The sequence below is a fragment of the Symphalangus syndactylus genome, chromosome 13 (genome assembly GCF_028878055.3).
Source record: "Symphalangus syndactylus isolate Jambi chromosome 13, NHGRI_mSymSyn1-v2.1_pri, whole genome shotgun sequence".
Taxonomy (NCBI): domain Eukaryota; kingdom Metazoa; phylum Chordata; class Mammalia; order Primates; family Hylobatidae; genus Symphalangus; species Symphalangus syndactylus.
This window is the reverse complement of record NC_072435.2, coordinates 61,195,425-61,216,313: the sequence shown is the minus strand read 5'-3', so window position 1 is coordinate 61,216,313 and position 20,889 is coordinate 61,195,425. Positions and strand designations below refer to the sequence as shown.

The window sequence follows — 20,889 nt, the reverse complement described above, 5'->3', positions numbered from 1 at the left end:
AAATATACCTTTTGCAGATGAGGAAACTGGACCTTTAAAGGTCATGTGATTTTCTCAAGACTCCAGTTAGCTAAGTGATGGGCCAGAATTTGAACCCAAGCCATCTGAATCCAGAGCCTGAGCTCTTAACTATAAAAAGCAAGGAAAAAAGAGACCCAGTTTACCTCTAGCCTCTTCTACACACACACACATGAAAATCAGACCACCTCATAAAAACAATAGATCTGAAATCCAGTTCAAACTAGGGGGATTAAAAAAAAAGACGAAGGGAATTAAACAATAGAAGTGTTCTTAAGCAAATCTAATTAACACACTCATTAGATCACTGGATTGGCCAATGCTTCATCCCCTCTGAAAGCAAGACTGATGCAAGTTTCTCTCCTGCACCTACCCATACAGATCCCAATTACATCACATCAGAGGATTCTTCGGTAGGTGTCTTTTCCCAGGCCTCTTACATGAATCTATAATATCTACTGGAACAAGTTTTAGAAGCACAAGAACTTTAAAACAAAGCAAAATACTCCACAAGAATAAAAGGGGAACAATTTGGCTTCTAACCCATATACCTAATGAATCCAGTCGGTTCAAAAATATATCTCTAACTCAAGGAAATCGGTGAATGACACTGTTGGAAAGAATTGAACTTGCTATAAAGTATAAGCCCATTTCCTATGGAAAATGCAATGATTTATTTCTTCAGTACAAGCTTTCCAGCAAAGAATGCCATTGAACGGAATGCCTTGCTGTGACTGGCTGCATACTCTACCCAACAGAAGATATACAAGCAAAGAGGAAACACACTGTCTAGAAAAAATATACAATTTCCTTTTATTTCCTCTTCTCAGTAGAACAACTCTTCTTTGGGGACCAAATCAGGGACTTGTAACAATTCACCACATAATATTTTCCATTCTCACAGCCAGTAAAAATTAGAAACCAGGAGAGTCAAAGAAAATGGCCCAGCTATTCTCAGAAAGGCAAGGATTTCTGTGGTGGAGGCCTCACATGTGCTTCTTACCCAGCAGGAAGATCGGATGCCTGGAATCCAGATCCCCCCTAAATTAGCAAGAACCCGTTAAGAAAAAAAAACATATAAATCCTTTAATTGCTCTATAGTTTACTCATGCTTGGCTGAATCATCAACTGTTTAAGGATGTGTGGTGAGAAGGAAAACTGTAAAGAAAGGTAGATGTAAACTGAATGACTTCGAAGTACTAGGGCAGGCTGTAATTAATTAGCTGGCCAGATGTGGAGCCATAGGAAGGTTCTGAGAAGACAGGACTCTAACTTATGGAGGTGAATTGGTGACCATTATAGGACAGCCCAAAGGCAGAGGAGATGAAAGGCTGAGAGAGTTAAGAGGCCCCATTTGATGGAGGTTAGTTTGCTGGTTAACTGCCACTGTATTTGCTTGCAATTTATTTTATTTCATTTTAGCCATATTAATCCCATGGCTTCAAAGAACTCATCTATTTTCTATTATGTTGCCTATTAGAAAGATTATACATGTCTTTCTTATTAATTAGTTCAATGGTATGGGATGTCCTTTCAGAGTTCTGATGCTTAGAAAACAGCAGATCTCTATTTGATATGTATGCCAGTACCAACTTAGTCAACAATGTGCTCATTAGAGTATAATGGAAGCAGCAGTTTTTGACTCTGAGACTAAGGCAAAAAAGGCCTTGCAGCTTCCTCCTCCGTTACCAGAAAATTCCCAGAGGGAGCCCTGAGTGCATGTAAGAAGGCCGATTACCCTGGGGAGGCCATGTACGGGTGATCCAGTGCACGCACTCCCAGATCTGCCCAGATTTCCAGCCAATCTTGATAAAGCACCAGGTTTGTAAGTGAAACAGCTCCAGATTCTGGATCCCAAGTATTAGAGTCATCCCCTGATGCTTGAGTCTTCCCAGTGGAGGCCCCAGACATCATAGAGCAGAGACAAGACTTTCTGCTCTACCCTGCCTATCCTTGACCCAAAGAATCCATATGCATAATAAAATAGTTTTTTTTTACACTAGTAAGTTTTAGAGTGGTTAACTAAGTAGCAATCGATAACTGGAACCATATGTACAACAAGGAAGGTGATAAACCCACTGTTTATGGAACCCATACCTGAAATATGATATTTAGTTCTAGGTGACATCTTTCAAAAGATTAAAGAACAAACATGTTCAGAAAAGAATAACAAGAATGTTCCTTTATGGGGAAAAAATGAGAAAACTGGAGTATGTGTTACATACAAACACAGATACATACAAACAGTATGTGTTAATTGTCCTCAACCGTTTGCAGGGCTATCATAAGTGAAAGTGAAAACAATTACTCTGTATATTCCCAGGAGGATGACCTAGAGACAGTGGACAGAAGTTACAGGTAGTCAGATGGAGTAATTTTCTAATGTTCAGAGCTTTCCTAGAAGAAAGAGGCAGCCTTGAGAGGTAGCAAGTTCCCTAACTTTAAAGGTAATCAAGCACAGGCTAGATGATCACCACTTGATAAGTAGGTTTGGAGAGAACTAATTTAATGAACAGAAGGTTGAATGAAATATACTTACTTTAAGGTTACACTTTAACACTGAGATGTTTTTCATCTAAAGATCATCCCATTTCCTTATGCTAAGAAATCTAATCCCAACACATGTTGAGCAGAGGAAAAATACAAGATGAATAAATTAAATGAAAGGCAATTACCAAAGTATAAATAGAAAGTGATGCAGAACTCTAGAGGAGAAAAGAATGGCAAACAGGAACATATAATCCAGCATAACAGAAAAAAAAACTTTTTAAAATTTGGAGCATGAAGAAAGAACTGGGAGAGAGGAAAAAGGAAAGCCAAAGAACCCATCATATGCAACACTGGGTATAAAGGATGCCCTCATCCTTCTTGAGAGACAATTTCATTCATTTTTAGGACTTCTCTTCTCCGTCAGTGGGAAAGACAGACCAGAAGAACATGGGTAACACAGTAACCAAAGAAACAAAGTTCAAGCAGTAAAATTAGCAAAGCTCTTCAGTGACCACTGAATTTCTGGCCTCAGAAGATACAGGATCTGTGTGCCTATGGGATCAAATGCACTTGTATGGATACAGCTATCTCTAATGTTTGCATGTGGAGAATGACTACTAAGGGAAGCAAGAAAAACTCGAAATAAACCCTTGCTTCCTAACAAAGCCATGTGAAAAAGAAAACACAAACCACCTAGAAAATGAGATGTGTCCAAAAAAAAGCCATGGAGAAAACCAAAAAAAAAAAAAAGAAAAAGAAAAACATTAAAAAGTTATCACATACACATTGTGTATGAATTTTATCACCATTTGTAATCAACTTCCAAGGTTTCATAATACCCTTTAACTTTAGTTACTCAATCTACTGAACAAATCATCTCATTGTTACCCCATTTGAAGGAAGAGTGGAGCCTCTTTTGATGTTGATAAGAGATAGAAAAATGAGTCCACCTTCAGGAAAGAAAAGTGTTCTACATAAACACCTGGAGCCTAGTGGTAGGAACTGATGATAATTTGTGTCTTGCCTTAACCCTTTCAAAGATTCATCAAACCAGAAGTTGGAAATTCATGTAATCGACGAAATAAAACTTTTCTCATTTAATACAACAGAAATTTTTCTTTTCAAAAAAAGAAGAAAAATTATATCTTATTACTCACCCATTTCCTAGGTCTGCCTCTTGGCCGTTTTTCTCCAGTGGCTTCTGCTTTCTGCAAATGAAAAAGGAAGTCATTATAGTTTTCTACCTGACATTGTTTATAAGTACTGCACCAAGGGACACATTTGAAGTAAGAATAAGAATGTTCTGCTTTGCAGATGACGTATCGTTGTTTTTTTTTTTTTTTTTAACACACTTCGTCTCCTCTAAGGTTAATCTTTTTCCACATTTCTGAGTAGATTCTTCTTCATTGCATGATGTAAAGAGGTATCTATGCAACCCTCACCCTAAAAGACTCCCCCTGTAGTGATCTCTTCTGAAATACATGAAAATGCTTTTTCAAAAGCTATTTTGCTTTTATTTCTGTCCATATTAAAAACATTATTCCCACATTCTGTAACTACATAAGTTAGTATTTTAGAAAATTAATATTTCTTAAGATGATCAAGATTCTTTCCATGTCACAACTAAAGTTGCAAAAATTAATATTGATATATTACTTTACAATTTACAAAGCTCTTCCACCTATATTGGTAGTCAAAAGCAAGTACCAATGTGAAAAAGAATACACAAGCATTCTAATTCAAAATAACAAACATTTGCACACTTCTACATGTTTAATTTAATGTTCCTTGCCTGAAACAATCACCTGTCAAACAGTTCACCTAAAGCAGAGGAAAAAAAAGCAGGCAGAAATCATCAGTTTGTCCTAGTGATGAAAACTCTATGTGCCTAGCAATAATGATTAATTAAAAATGTACTTTATTAACAATAATCCCACACTTAACACGAATACATTTCTATCTTGAGAGTTTGTTTCATTGCTTTACTTCACAGAAGATTTTTCTGATATCACAGTTGTTAACATTATTTATAAAGCAATTAGTTTTTCCCTGTTTTTGTCAGCCCTAGCCCAATCTTCAGACACAACAACACACCAATACACACACATATCACATACATCTATAAAAACATGTGTTCCTACTTTTTAGGATAAAGAAAACTTAGTACATATTGTTTCATGTATAAGAATCATCCATGGCTATATTAACACACAAATACAGGTAACTTGAACCAGGATACCTTGTTCCACATTTTACTTTTGTTATCTGAGTTAGCAGCCGGTGGGGGTACTTGGTACAGTGATATTGACTGTAACAGCCAGTGGGGGTACTTGGTACAGTGATACTGACTGTCTACACTGCCAAATGAAACTTTCCTCTTTTTCTCTTCAATCTGCCTGGTAAAAACAGATAGATTTACATGATAGTTGAAAAACAGATAGATGGATAGGCAGATAGACAGGTAGATAAGAGATAAAATAAGCCACAACATTTCTCACCTAATACTATCTCCCTGATCTGGCATTACTATCCAACAGGTCCTATGAATTAACCCAAACTCTGTATGATTGTAATGTTAACTCACACATATTGAGCATTTAAAATATCCCAGGCACTAGATTGTCAGTCACATGTGTTACGTTAATCCTTACAGCAGCCTTATAAAGTGGGTATTATTATTTCTCTTATTTTGTAGATGAACAACTAAGTCTTAGATAGGTTAGGTATACAACTGGCTCAAGGTCACAAAAAAGCAGGTAAGTGGCAGACCTGGGATTTGAACCCAGTTTTGTCTAACTGTAAAGACTGTGCTCCTAGCCTCTTAACAATGCTACTACCCGGTAGTATACAAGCATTTGCTACCATAAAAAAATACTTTAGGAAACTAAAATTGTCACTGATTCAGTTAATTTCCCAGAACAAAAGGAAACCTGGTAGCCTTTAGGGGTTCTATCTAACCATCGGATTTGGACACTCTGAATCACTGTTTATTACTTTTGAATGGCTCCACAAAGGAATCGTTTATTGTCAGAGGTTAGTAGCATTGTCTTAATGTCAAGGGCATTAATTTAGTGAAAGCCCAGAGTGTCAAGTAAATCATACCCTCTTCAGAGCATTGCCTCATGGAGAAGGAGGTGCCCTGAGAAGATCACAGACTCTACCTTGGAACGCTTAGATGCCAATTCCTGCTCTTCCATTTTAGCTTTATGACTTTGGGCAGGTCCTTGAACACCTCAATTTGGTTTCATCTGTGCAATGGAGATGACTCCTCCTGTGAGACGTCATTCCTAGAAGTACTTAGAAGTTCCTGCCTCCCATGAGGTGCTGCATAAGTGTTCTTTCACTCCTAACTAGATGGAACCCTTAAAGGGAGTTTTTCTTTTTTTTTTTTTTTTTTTTTTGAGATGGAGTATTGCTCTGTTGCCCAGGCTGGAGTGCAGTAGCGCGATCTCGGCTCACTGCAAGATGCGCCTCCCGGGTTCACTACATTCTCCTGCCTCAGCCTCCCAAGTAGCTGGGACTACAGGCGCCTGCCACCACACCCGGCTAATTTTTTTGTATTTTAAGTAGAGACAGGGTTTCACCGTGTTAGCCAGGATGGTCTCGATCTCCTGACCTCGTGATCCTCAGCCTCCCAAAAAAGGGAGTTTTTCTTCAAGTTAGTTTCCTCTCACAGAAGGCTTGGTCAATGCAAGTATTCCTTCACACCCATCTGTCACCTTTAGAATGAGGCTTTTAAGGATCCCTTTGGCTATTGCATAGTGAGTTATACATGAGTATGGAGTTCTCTAGCACAGAAGCAGCATCTGACTTAATCTTTGGAAGCAACTGTAAGATTGCACAGTTAACCCAGTAGTAAATTACACAAACATGGAAAATAGAAATCCTTTTTATTGAAAAGAGGGTACGAAGTCGGGGTGGGAGAAGGAGCCTATTGACCTTAGAAGTTAACAGTGCTACACCAGGCTTTTTCTGCACGGTTGTTATGTTGCAGGGGCCATGATGTGATCCGGGTGTATCTAAAATCTATTGAAGAGAGAGTTTTTTTTTTTTTCTGAAAGGGTTTCACTGCATTTCAAAGTCAGAGAAAGCAAATCTCTCAAAAACAGAAAAAGCCCTGCAAATAAGGTGACTTTTAAATGAGCATCTCATTTACAAAAAGCCTATTGAGAAATAAAATTTGCACCATTAACTAAAGGGCAAAATAGCACGATTATCACTCGGACTTGTTAAAAGCAAACTTGCTCCTTGGTCGTTCAGGCCAATGTTACATGTAAACTGAAACCCTCTTCTGAGACTACATCTAGAAGAAACACATTAGCTGTGCTGTGTGGCGTCAATCTGGGAGGTTTTCATTGTTCTTTAAAACCCACATTATTTAATCATTCTAATCAAACTCCACAAAGGCTGCAAAACAAGTTAGGGTTTTAGTTTGTAAACCAGCTTAGATCCAGGATTTTTACATATTGGAAAACATCAGCTTTAATATTGTTTTCCTGTGTTTAATGCTCTTCAGGATATTATTTTTCAAAAAAGACAAACAAAACATTCAGGAGGCTTGTTTTGTTTTAACATATGCAATACTGTAGAAGTGTATATTTGGTTTTCCTTTGCCAGAATAGAATTTGGCTTTATACTACAAGCCCATGTATAACAGAGACGTAACTGATTCTAACTATTTATTGCTCACATCAAGAGAGAAAAGGGAGATATGGTCGGAATTCTCATTGGTAAGAACTGAAATTTCAGACTATTACCAGCACTATTATGCGAATATTTACAACAATCATATCTCATTAAAAGTGTCATTTCTCCCTTGTTTGCCCTCATTAATATTTTTATGTTTTAAACTTTAGATTTAAAACTGTATATTTAATTTTATGATATATTTAGAAGCAAGTCCATGAGGATTGGGAGAAATGTTAAACGGGAAATATAATTATTTCTTTCTCTAAGAAGTTCTGTACTCCAGGCTCTTCAATGTACTGCACATTTTAAAAAACTAATTAGGAAAGAAATTCACTAGCAAATACATCTCTTGAGCTTGAAAACAGTGCTTAGCACTAGTGCCTGGTGCACGGGAGGTGTTCCCTATATACTTGTTGAAGGAGGGGAGGGAGCGAGGGAGGGAAGGAAAGGAAGGAAGGAAGGAAGGAAGGAAGGAAGGAAGGAAGGAAGGAAGGAAGGAAGGAGAAGGGAGGGAGGGAGGGCAACAGGAAAGGAAGGAAAAAAGAAAGGAAGGAAAAGTGTTTATATTATATGTGTGTCTTATTTCCCTCTTATCATCAGAATTCTAGAGTTCAGTAAAAGTAGAGATAATTTCACCTAGAAGAAAACTTCTGGATGTGTTACAATTCCCAAAGACATAGCCCCATGATATATTTGGGAGCCAGAAGTCTTGTGGGTATCAGTCGCAGAAGGCATACATTTCCAATCCCTTTATAACCTTTGGAGTGGCCCTTCAAAGGTTTCCCAAAGCGTAATTTCCAACCTGCATTTCAGGTTACTGGAGATAACAGAAATCTACCTTGTAACAAATATTTTACAGAACATTCGGGAGCACATGGTAGTGGAAAGAGTATAAGCTTTAGAATTAAAGTGAATTCAAACCTAGGTGCTACCATTTACCAGAGTTGAATATCAGGTATGTCCTGTTTACATCTTTGAATCACAGTTTTCTCATTTGTGGAATGAAGACCACAGTGCCTAAATCAGAGGATTAAAGGAGCTAACATATATGTAAAGTGCCTGACAAAAGCTATGGCATTTAGCACTTAGTCAAATGTAATTTCTTTTCCCTCCCCTTATTTTAAAATGCTACCCACAAGTACAATACTTACCAATTCTCTTAGTTTCCAAAGTGACTTTCCAAGCATTATCTTACTTCAGTAGGGCAGGGCAGCTGTTACTTCCCCTGTTTTACAAATGGGAGATTAAGCAACCTGCCCATGTTCACAGGTAGTAGAACTGAGCCCCAGTCTGATTTCAATGCAGTAAAGTGTCTGTTCTTTGGAGAGCTATTCCCATATAAAATAAAACCGCCATGCGAAAATTTAAAAAATAAAAGATAACCTTCTAGGGTGAAAATCAAATTAGTTAAAAGTAATGTATTTCCAAGTTTCCTATAAACACATGGACAAGAGCAGAGGTTGGAAACTAAGAATAATTCAATTCTGACTTCAGGGTCAGGTTTAGGTGGCTATTAATTTTTTGCTTTTACAAGTTCTCTCATCATATTTTTTATGTACTATGATATAGCCAGAACTTCCCCACTGCAAATCCATCAATGCATCTGTACCAAAAAAAAAACTAGAAAAATATTTGGGTGTGACGGTGCCGTCTTGTTTGCCTGTATCTTGATTTGCATGAAGCCCACTATCCAAAGCCTAGAAAACACATTTTATATTTCCTTCAGTTGCTATTTTTAAAAATATAAACAGTATAAATCAATGTACACTGATATCAAAATCAACTCTACGAATCAATCCCACTAAGCACTGAGGAAATTCTCATTTTACCTTTTTGATAATGCAGTTCTGTAAGTTTCCTAATTTTACATGCAACACTTTTAGCCTTGAAGAGACATTACAATTTCCTATCACAATATATTTTCCAATAGAAAATATAAGTAACTTCCGTCACCCATTGTAGTTCCTGCTTATTACCCAAGTTAGCCCTTACTGTCAACTCTGGTGTCCTTACTTTCACATGCTTATCTTCATGTATACAAACACTAAATTAAAACCAAAGCCAAATGACAGGCAAAGTTATCATTTTCAAAGTTTAAGATTCTCCTCCTCCAAATCTTCTCTCTACTTCTTTGTAATCATAAAAATCAATAGTAATGATACAAGAGATCACTGCTATTGATCACAGGAATTACCTTCTGAGCAAACATTATCCTAGACAAAAGAGAATGCCTGCACTACTCTTCCCTAATTTAAATAGAATATGCCATTCAAAATTGCTCAGTGTATTAAAACAATATGAAATAATGCAATGCCCTAACAGATAACAGTTCTCTATTTCCCCTTTTCTCCTGGTTGGCAGAACAAAGATTCATAACTAAAACCTTCAGAATCAGTGAAATTAATTCAGTTTCCACTTTGTGCCTTCTGCTCTGTAAACTGCAGAAAGTCAACTAACAAGACAAGACATGTTTGAATGATTTAACTGACATAAAATCCTCTTCAGCATCCATCTATTCTCGAGAAAGAACTGAAATGCAATAGAATACCAATCTGGTATATTCTATCTCCTTAGCAAAATGATCTGTTGAGAACTTGAGATAAAAATGAGCCAGGAATGTAGGTCAGCCAGAGAAATGAGGAGACTTCAAGTTCAGAAGAGTTCAGAAGGATGAGAGCTTCCAGAGAAGTAGAACTATAGGTGCCTTGAAATAAAATTACTTCATAATTCAAATGTGTTTCATTCTCCCATATTTGGATCGTAATCTGTGATGATTAAAAGCATTGCCAGATAGAATGTGCTGGTGCATTAAGTAAGGCTTTGTCTTCCCTGGCAAAGTGAAAGAAAAAAACGAGTCAATTGTTTAGGTAAGTCAGCCTAAATATCAAGATAATGGAACAACAGTTGGGCTTTACTTAATTTCACCTGCTGAATTCATTTGTATCCTCAGATAGGGCCCTGAATCCCACAATAAAACTTACCTGCCCATTGAAACACAGAGGAATTACACTAAATCATAGTAGTTTAATTTAGAAACCATAGGCCAGAATTATATGATTACTTCCAAAGTTACCTTTCCTTAACTCACCTAATAATATCTTTGGTTTCTCCTTTTAATTAGGCCTACTATATTCTGAAGAAAATTCTGTCCACACTCAGCATTTATGCTGAATGATTTTTCTGAAATGGTGACTAAAAATTATCTTCTCTCTTCTTAAAATATCTGTGATTGGTGTGGGTAATGATTATGAAAAGCAAACCACATTTCTAGGAATGCAAATGATTAGAAGGAGCATGAAGTAGTCTTTACAGTATCTAATTAATTCAGGCCTTATTTGTATAGCAAATTGAACATAGAGATTAAACATTTACTCTGAACACATTATTTTAGCTATAACTACTTTATCTAGATATTTTCATTCTGCACTTTGCTCCCTAGATCTGTCCATTACACCTAAAGTCAAAACGGTGGTGAAGCAAATATATGACATAATGAAGTAGGGTTATCTCACACCTGAGATCTTTTTTTTTAAATTTTCATTTTCCTTCCAATAAAATTTAATTCAACCTCAGAAAAAAAACTTCCTAAAATATGTGGATGAGAATTGGCTTAAAACTTAAAGATGAATTTGACTTGAGACCTTCAACACTGAAAAATTAGTGACAACCCCTCCAGTATTCTGTCATGATTAAATAAGTACAACAAAACCCTAAACTAAAGGAGATTATAACTTCTCTCTCTCTAACCATTTGGGAACTGTAAAAATGCAAAGATCTCCATCCAGCACAACCAGGAAAGGGAAGCAAAGCAAAACAAAACAAAAAAGGAAGTTAAGACATAACTGGTCATAGGTGTATCTCAGACTAAAAAATAAATAAAAGGGTAAAGATATGCTCACACAGACATATACACACATGGACAAATGAATTATTCAGGAAAACTTTAACTTCTGATTTCTTTTATTCAGGTAACTATATGAAACTGATTCAGGGACAAATTTTGAGCACTCAGATTGGAGTTCTGAGCAATGACTAGAATCATCACACAATGGTCATGCATAGTAATTAGTTTTAATGGAATATTAAGTAGATTGAAGAATAATTATCTTCTCTTCCAAAAGTTCCAAGCATAGGAAATTGTGTTTTTATAAATGGCTTTGTTTTACATATTATATAAATCAATTTTCTACTGAATATGGTTTGAAATTAAAGTGATGGCTAATTTAGGTCATTCACTTGGTCTTGCAACATTCTGCATGCATTGTCCAGTTTCACACTGTTAATTTTCTAATAAACAGCTTTGTTTTCAAATGTCCCAAGGCCAGTTACTGAATCCAAATATAAACTTTGTAAGTCAAGAAACTCCAAGCAGCAAGAAATTTTAAGTATATAACCATCAGGATTTCAGTGTGCATTGCAGCTCCTCTAATTTTAGGCTTCTTTCTTCTCACATACTTACCAGTCTTTGCAATGTATTTTGCATTGTGATGGGTCTCAGTTTACAGGAAAACACTCACTTTGTTACTCATAGAAGACTTCTCATATCTACTCTGGTCAGTCTCACAGGGTATGTTTATCTTACATGTTATGAACAATATAACTTTTTCTAAAAAGATTTGTATTGCAAAGTCCTGACGAACATATATGTTTTGTTAGAACACAATATATGCTTAATAAATATGTTTGAAAATCATGTTTATATAGAATAGTAACATACTCAACAAATTCTGATTTGAAAGTGAAAATACCTTAAGTTTACACATGCCATGAACGATTCGTCAATGTCATTCATTATTTTGCAAGGTATTCTCTTCTCCAGATGAAACGTTAATTTATAAAACTGAAGAAAAATAAGTCATGTTATGGGCAAAAGTATTTATTCATTTTTATTACAAGAGGGATTTTTATAACAGCATTGTAGGAAATAATTGTATCTGAAAGAACGAAAGATTCTGGAGAAGGAATCTTTAGAAAAAAGAAAGCCTACTTCTGTTTTGGAAATTGGAATAATGTATGCATACACATGAAGAATTTTCAGAAAGATGAGTGGCTTAGGGGGGTCACTTACAAACGCCTGTCACTAGAGTCACTAAAAATAAATCAATCCTTACTTAGTAATAGATCAACTTTAAAAATTTTGCTTTTTTTAAACTAGGTAAACTAGGCACTAGTTTCAGCTTCTCTTTTCTCAATACAAATTTTGTTAGTCAGTGGTAAGCTTTTTAAAATGAAGAGGAGGCGATGGGAGCGTTTCTATCTATTCATCCAAAAAACATGAAATATAGTAAAATATGGGAGACAATTCATTTTCCTTTTTAGTATTAAATTTCAAATTACTTATTTATGGTGAAATGTAAAGATTTCTTCCTAGTAGATATTATCATGATGTGTTTTTCAGAGGAATTACACCACAGCTTAAATGTGTGTTAGTTATCTAACAAGATATTCATTTGTGCATCTCCTTAGAATAAAAGTAAATTAGGTAAACTCCACACTTACACAACATAGAAAAACTCCTTGGTAAAATCAGTCCTTTTTAGTTAATTTATAAATGAGATAAAATGAAACAAATATAAAGTATTCATATTAAAAAATACCAGATTATATATTGCCATTTTTAAATAACAAGGTTACTTAGAGCTATTTTAAAATTTATTGATTAAACAAGAAACACAATTAAATCTAAACTCTAAGAAGCAATTAAATTTAAATATATTAAAAATATTCTCCTCAACTCTGTTCAAAACTGTTAAAACAGACAAGAACTCATAGTTACTTCCTAAATAACTTTATATGTACTATTAGTTGCTATGGCAGTTTACAACACTGAAAACTATCACATATATTACAGTTAGTACCCACAGTCACAAAGGAAACCACACAAAACATTAATCCCCAAACGATGAGCATATAGTCCTTTCTAAGAAATACTGTACATGGAGCACCCAAAACCGGTGAAAAGGTATATCCAAATTTAGTTCTGATTTTTGAAACTTTGTTCTCAATTACTACACAAACCTACAAATGAAACGCAGAAACTTTTTTTTCCAATTTATTTATAAAGTCAAAAAAGTGACTGGTACTTCTCTGTACATGCATTAACCCTGACATAGTTCCTCTTTGCTAGCTTAAACACAGCCAACCTGAAGTTATCTTAAACTGCAAGTTTAAATTTATTAAGAAAAACACTGAATATTACACTTAACTGGGTTCTATTCTGCCCAAAAAGAGATATTAAATTAGCCAAATATTTGTTTTAAAAAGTCTCATTGTCCAATTCAGACATTTCTATGTCACTTGATGAAAAGGCATTTTGAGATTATGATACACTATACTGCAGGTTTATTGTAAAACAAACAGTATACTTTATTATCACAATTAAAGCTGTAAAATTCATGAAATTTTTCCACTATCCCACAGCTAGATTTACTTCTAATTATCATCTATTTGGCAAAGTACTTTAATAGGGGGATTTGGTTTGCAGTAGCCATGTAATAAGCACAAAGTAAATCAATCTCTATCATTTTTCAGAGGAAATTGCAAAAACTTTACCTCCAGGCAAAATCTATAGTTTTGATTTGTTTTTAACTATTTACAACTGGTGCAAATATTAATTGTGTCATTTTCCATCTCGCCCCCCACCACCCCTTCCTTCCTCACTTCTACCCGTTTTAAGGTTCAAATTATTTGGTGGCTGTTTGTTTAAAAACAACACTGTTAAGTATCTTCATAAACTTTTTATGCTGAGCATCTGCTTAGAAAAAAGGTTAACTCGCATCTAACTAATGTTAAATGTAAGAAGTGAGTCTTGTGTTACCCAGTTGGGACAAATTCCTAGCTGCGGAGTTAGAATGGGAAAGTTACAGGCAGGCTCCTGTAGTCAGTCATTGATGAAGTTAGGAGAGCTTGACTTGAGAAATCTCACCTTTTGAGCTGCTTTAGAGGGACTCTTGTTTTTGCTGCCTTTAGGTCTTCCCCTGGGTCTCTTAGGAGAGGGCTCACCGGTTGGTTCCTAATTGTGAGGGAAAAAAAAAATGCTGTTGTGGCAAGAATGTCTGAAAGAAATTGACCCTGACTCTTTAGCTATATTTTCTGCATGCGCTGCTCAAAAGAGCTGCTGGAACACGTTCAGTTCAAGCATAAATGGATGATGATGGTACAGAGTTTACAGAAAGGGGAAATAACTATACTTTTAATCCAAGGGTTCAAAGAGGAAACTCTATTTTGTATATGAAAACTAGATTCTACTTGAAACCTAAAATGGTAACAAAGGCTGAAGAGGCATGTTCTAGAAAGAAAGTCATATACTTTTAAGGTGTAAAGTTTACAGGGCTATGCATTTGGCAACTCATAGGAATAATAAGCATTTTAAACGAACACCACTCTCCATTATACTAGCATTTCAAACAACAGAAATACGAAGCTACCATCATAGATATTTCAACAATCTTCCATATTGAAAAGGTGGCTTTTAATCATCTTTGTATACCTGCCTTCTAGGTGGATTATGATTCAACTGACACATTCTGAGTGAAATACTGGAGCAATTATTCAAGTTCTTCAGTTCAAAATAACTCCATTCCTCCTAAAATTTCCAAATAATTATAGTAAATCTATGGTGGGAGGTTTTGCTTGAATTATCTAGTTAATTGCTTCAATTCTCCACTTCCTTTTGGAGATGCAGGCATGGCCTCCAGTCTAAATTTAAATATCTTTTGATAAAAATAAACATATTTTCTTCAAAACTTTCTTTTGAGAAAACTCTTATGGGGGTGGAGTGGAGAAAACTAAAAGGGGGTAAAAGCGAGGAGGAATGGAGTGTCTGGGAATGAGAAATGGAAGCAATCGCTAGGTTTAGCAGAACTTTAAATGGCTCCTATGCCAAGTAGTAAATACTCAAGTGGTTAAGAGAATGTGATGATTAATATTCCAGATCCCAAATATTTATCCAGTGAATCATCTATTCACATTTCATTCAGATTCGGTGATTAAGTGAGACTAATTAACTTAAAACGCATGAACGTCCTCAATGAAAATTCGCATCCCATTTAGAGAATTTGGGAAGGTTCCCTGCAAGCTTCTGTGGGACCACTAGCGCCAGTGGGCACATCGAGAGCAAACACATCGGAGACACATTTTTCTTTCTTTGTGAACTCTGCCTTAACTCAAAGGTAAAGTATCCAATCACCTCCAGACCCCATTGTAATTTCTTTTGGATTTTTTTTTTTTTTTTTGGAGGGGGGGCAATTAGTGAGTTAGAGCTGGGTGGCGGGTGGGAAACAAGTGGGGGAGGGCAGAGACTTCCTGGGAGGTGTACAACAGGATTCAAACGCGGTGTAAACTGTCGCTTGGGCAGAGCGGGAAAACTCAGGGGCCTCTAGACCGGCTTGTTTCCTTTGATGATTTCAAAAAGGTACAACTCTCAAATTTTCTAAAATGCACAGGCAAGCAAACATTGTTCAGTTTCCCCACCTTGCTCTCGGACAACTTTGGGACTCTAGGATTATTTTCTAGTCGGCGTGTTTGCCATGAAGGAAGCGATTTAAGACTAAGGAGCGAGCAAGTTTTAAAGCCCGAGAAAGTGGAGTTTAAATGTTCTCAATAGACATATCCCGCTCCAACCCTGCCCGCCGCGGCTTGGAAATTACAGCGAACAAAACCCCCAGCCCTGCGCGTGAGCGCAGCTCTGCAAGCGCCGGCTGCACGCTTAATTGGTTGCATCCGCAGACAAAACCCTCCACTCCGCAGGGTCCCGGGCGCCCCTCGATCGTCCCCTACTCAACCCGGGCCACTGGCCTTGGAGAAGAGCATTTAATGGCTGCAGCTCTGAGGCGCGAGATCTAGGGGCAAAAGGGGGACCGGGCCCCTGACGAGGAAGCGACCCTGGCTACCCTGCACTCTCTTGGACACTCCTTTCAACGCGCCCTTAGCTAGGCGAGTTAACCCCGTCCCGCGAGGAACCAGGCTCCCCGTAGCCCCTGCCCCGGGCTCCCTCCGGCGGCCGCCGCATATTTAAAGAGCCCAAAGAGGACCAGGCAGCCGGGTCTCCATGCGTTCTTTGTCGGGAGGGCGCGAGTCTTGGGCCACCGAGAGCTTGGAGGAAGGCGCCAAGGGGGCGGCTGCGGAGCGCCAGCCCCTGACCCGCGAGCAGCCCCGGGAGGCGAGAGAAAGAGCCTCCGGCCCCCAGGACTGTAGCTCCTTCAGCCCAGATCGGCCGAAGCGCCCGGGTCCCCGGCACCTCCTTCCTCCCGGGCAGTTGCAAAAGCAGCTCGGAAAGCTCCTGCGAGCCAGGGTTTGTCGGATCCCGGTAGCTTCCAGTCACCGGGCGACACCGCGCCACTCGGGGCCGTGCACAATAGCGAAAGTCCGAGGACGCGCTTCGCCCGACCCCACCTCCCGCCTTCCCCGGGCCGCCCGCCGCGGCTCCCCACCTCCCCGCCCGGAGGGTTGCTGGCGCCCCGGGGCCGCGCGGCGCACTCGTGGGGTCTGCGCCGCCTCCCCCAGCCTGCCGGCGGGCAGCGTGCGACGGCCGCGGCGACTGGGCTCCCGCGCTCCGGCCGCCCCGCGCGTGTCTGGGCCCCGGCAGTGGGGACGGGGTGGGCTGGTGCCCCCACCGCGCCCGCGTACTGACTTGCTGCTGCTTCCTGGGGCGGCCGCGTCCTCTCTTCTGAGGCGCTGGGGCGGCAGGTTGTCCCTGGGCTGAAGTGGACGGCTGCCCCGCGCCCTCACCGCGTGCGCTCATCCTGCCTCCCGCCGCCGCTACCGCCGCTGCAGCCGCTTCGCCTCGACCGCCCCGGAGCTGCCCAGCACCTTTCGGGAGATGAGGTGATAGGGCTGGGGACGCCGGCGGGGCGAGCGCGAGCTGGCGGGCTGCGAGGGCTGCTGTTGCTTAGGCTGCCGCCGCTGCCACCATCAACACCGGACGTCCAGCGGCTGCCAAAAAGAGAAGAGGGGAGGAGGAGGAGGAGAGGAGGAGGCGCTGCCGGTGGCGGCGGCGGCGGTGGGTGGGTGCCGGAGGTGGAGGTGGCGGTGGAGGTGGAGGTAGCGAGAGGAGGAGGGAAGCGAGGGAGAAGGAAGAGAGGCTTTGAGGTCGCAGAGGCTCCTCTCGCGGGTTGGGATCAGGAGTTGCGGGCACCGGGAGCACTTCGGAAGCGGCTTGGAAAGGGAAGAGACTTGGAGTGAATTGTGTCCCTTGAAATGTTAGGCGGGGAAAGAATTCCTCCTCCTCTTCCCCCCACCCTGCGAGAGAGAAAGAGAGAGAGAGACAGACAGACAGAGAGAGAGAGAAGAGATTGAGATTGAAAGTGCCTTGGGCAGTCGGAAAGCAAAGGAGGATGGGGAGATTCCGCCGGGATAGGGTCGGGCACGGAGCACAGGCAGAGGACAGAGTAGTGGGTGGCACCGCGCCTCCTCGGGTGGCGGGAGCAGGCGGCGGCGGCACCGGAGAGTCGGAGGGGGACGGACTGCTAGCTCCTGAGTCTTGCACCAAGCGCGCGCTGCCCGGGCTGGAAGTTTTCTGAGTTCCTGCCCCAAGATTCAAGTGGGATGAGTGTGTGAGTGTGTGTGAGTGTGAGTGTGTGTGGTGTGTGTGCGTGCGCGCGCTTGCGCTTGGGGAGGGGGTGGTGGGGGGGGAGTGCCCACCTCTAATCGTGGGCGGATAAAGGGGAGGGGGTTGCGCAGGAAGAAAAGTATGAGGAGGAGGGAGGCCAGGCGGACCGCCGAGCCAAGGCGCCTGGCTGCTAGCCAGAGGCAGCGTTCGAAATACAACTGCCTCGGCGGCGGCGGCGCCCGGGTGCCACCCGGAGCCCCGCTCACGTGCTCCCGCCCGGCGGCGGGGTTAAAGGGACAGGCCAGGGATCCCGGGCTGGCTCGCCGTGGGCCTAGCTCCACCCGCCTCTCGAGGTCACCCCTGGGCAGTTGTCGTGGGAAGGCGCGGGAACGTGACTGTCCCGGAGCCACGTTTCGGGGCTTGGCCTTTACCTGCGCCTCTACCGTACCGAGCCAACACTTTGCAGGAAGCGTCTAGGCTGCACCTCAGGCAGCGCACCGGTTCACTGTGAGTGGGAAGGGACTGCAGAGGAGTGGGAGAGGGCCCCTGACAGCCGTACTCCGCCTCGGAATGCCCTCACCACAGAGCCTGCGGGCGGGCGAGCGCGCACATACACGGAGACATACATGCAGATACACACGAACACGCGTGTAAGCACATGCACGCAAATACACGTGGACACGGGGGCACTCATGCGCTGGTAAACACGCATTTACACACACACACACATACAGGCACGCAGATAGACATGCACATTCGCAGACACGTGCAAACAATGTGCACACACAGAGCGCCCCAGCTTCTTCATTGAACTTTTTTCTCCAGGAAAGACTAGAGGCAGTCGAAGTTCCCTCCCCACCCCCCTCCCCGGGGATCCGACGCTCGCAGGGTAAAGGGCACCTTGTAGATTCCTAATACCACAATTGCACTCACTGCCCAACTCTCCCTTCAGTTTACCTCGATTTAACCTTATGCCTGAGAACTCTCTTTCTGCCAAGTCCTAATTTTATAGCCTGGGCTGTTTCTGAGTTATGTGAACACCATAATGGCCACAGTCCGTTTTTAAAAGGTGGAGTACATTTTTAAATGTACCTCTTTTCATCCTCGAATAACACAAAACTGAAAAAATTAGGTTCAGATTTTCACACATCACACCCAAAATTATTTTGGACTAATTCCAAAATAAAAACTCTCACCTGGGGAAGAATTTATTTTTTTCAAAGATACAGACCACCGTGGAATAAAAACGCCTACTTTGCAGCCCTAAGCAGGAGTTAGGCACCGCCAGGTTCCGCTGTGCATGTGGAGGAGGCGCGTGTAAATGTCTGCTTTGGCGCGGCAGCGCTGATTGGTCCGCGTTGCCATTTTAAATCCATTTCCAGCTGCCCTTTGCAGAGCTGAGACACTTTGCTGCACGTTGAGTGCTCTGCAGGAACCCCGGGTTTCTCCTGGGTCTGGGAACGCTTAGCTGTAATGGAGAGAGAGAGCCTCCATCCCTCCGGATGGAGCCCAGCAGCTGACTGGGGAGGGAGGGGTCTAACAGGAACCAAAGGTTTTCTGTCAGGGCTTGGCTCAAAGATGGTATCTTCATCAAAGGGATTGAAGTTTCACCTAACGATTACAGTGACACTTCCTAACTGCCAAGCGTGCACATTTAAAAACTATGATCACATATTTGCACTGTGGTGTGCACATTTCACATACACGTACAAAATAGGTTTTTGGGTTTGTGTTTGTTTGCTCACTTTTTGCCAGGAGTAGAGAGAAAATCTGAAGGTGAATGCAGGGGAGTCACTGAGGAGTTCAGCCAGCCAGTTTTGTGCTGTATACCTCATTATATCCTACGATTTTTTTTTTTTGGTAATGTGTGCAGAGGTCAGCAAAGCGGGGATTCCAAAATTTTGTTTTTGCATTAATCTTTGAATGTAAGAGAAGCACAGAAAAATTGGGGGTGGGGTGAATATACAGCCACTTGTTTTCGGGCTGCTATCATTTTGCTGTTAGACTATTTGACCCCTTTTGAATTTATAACAAGGGTATAAAACAAATATTGTATCAAGTTCTATTTAAATCAATTTAATATATTTTCATTCTTTGGAAGCTGTATTTAATTTTTCAGAATTCTGTATACTTTCTGTAGGTGAAACATTAAAATTTGTTGTAATCTTTGAAATTATTGACACTTTTGCTATACAAAAAGGTGTTCTTATATATTTTTAAAATAATGTTAAATGGTTAGATTTTATTTTTAAGGAAAGGATTTTTTTTTTTTACGTTTACATCTGAGGGTTTTTCCCCCAGTTTAAGTTTCTCAACCGTTCACTGCCTCTTCTTTATCACACCATAGTTTACCCATATATTCAAAGCTCAATTCTTTCTAATTTGAAAATTTTCCAGGTAGTTTCTGTCCATATTCAACTATGTCTTTTCTTCTTCTGCACCCACTATAGAATTGAGCAATTAGCACCTTGGTTGTATATGTTAACAAGGTTTTTAATTATCTGTGACACATGATGTAGATTAGTGTTTGGATCAGGTCAGCCCATTAGTGGGTGGTAAAATTAATTTAGCAAACCCATAACATCATTTAAAAAATAAGTAGACTAGGATTGAGAATATCACATGTAAAATTTCTGTCTTAGATATATAGTACATATGTATGAAAACTATTAAGATGTATTGTATTTTCATCTTTAGCATCTTGGAATTTGGGATGTATCTCAGAATTCAAGGTGTTTTAGCACTATGTTATCACATACTAGGTAGTGTCTTTTCTATTTTGGTGGTATACATGCTGCTATGGTTTGGCTCTGTTTCCACCCAAAACTCATCTTGAATTGTAGTTCCCATAATCCCTACGTATGGTGGGTGGGACACGGTGGGAGGTCATTGAGTCATGGGGGTGGTTCTCCCATGCTATTCTCGTGATAGTGAGTAAGTGTTCACAAGATCTGATGGTTTTATAATGGGCTCCCCTCTTTGCTCAGCTCTTATACTTCTCCTTCCTGCTGCTGTGCGAAGAAGGTGTCTTGCTTCCTCTTTGCCTTCTGCCATGATTGTAAGTTTCCTGAGGCCTCCCCAGCCATGCAGAACTGTGAATCAATTAAACCTCTTTCCTTTCTAAATTACCCAATCTCGGGTAT

The 20,889-nt window shown here is 40.5% G+C and overlaps 1 protein-coding gene across 5 annotated transcripts in view; it reads right to left on the bottom strand.

The window, feature by feature from the left end:
• HMGA2 (high mobility group AT-hook 2) overlaps positions 1-16,996 on the bottom strand; it is a 139,834-nt gene extending 122,838 nt beyond the window's left edge. For 4 of the 5 annotated variants that reach the window (XR_008650085.2, XM_055237055.2, XM_055237058.2 and 1 more), the window contains exons 1-3: positions 16,829-16,996; positions 14,123-14,209; positions 3,666-3,716 (exon numbers count right to left, since the gene is read on the bottom strand). Coding sequence is in view for 4 of the 5 variants with exons in the window: in XM_055237055.2 (XP_055093030.1) it covers positions 3,666-3,716; positions 14,123-14,209; positions 16,829-16,939 (249 nt within the window). In the remaining variant the exon portion in view is untranslated. Of the gene's footprint in view, positions 1-66; positions 130-3,665; positions 3,717-14,122; positions 14,210-16,828 lie in introns of those variants that run through there. The other variant, XM_055237059.2, reaches the window with a different exon arrangement.
• Between the last annotated feature and the right edge of the window lie 3,893 nt (positions 16,997-20,889).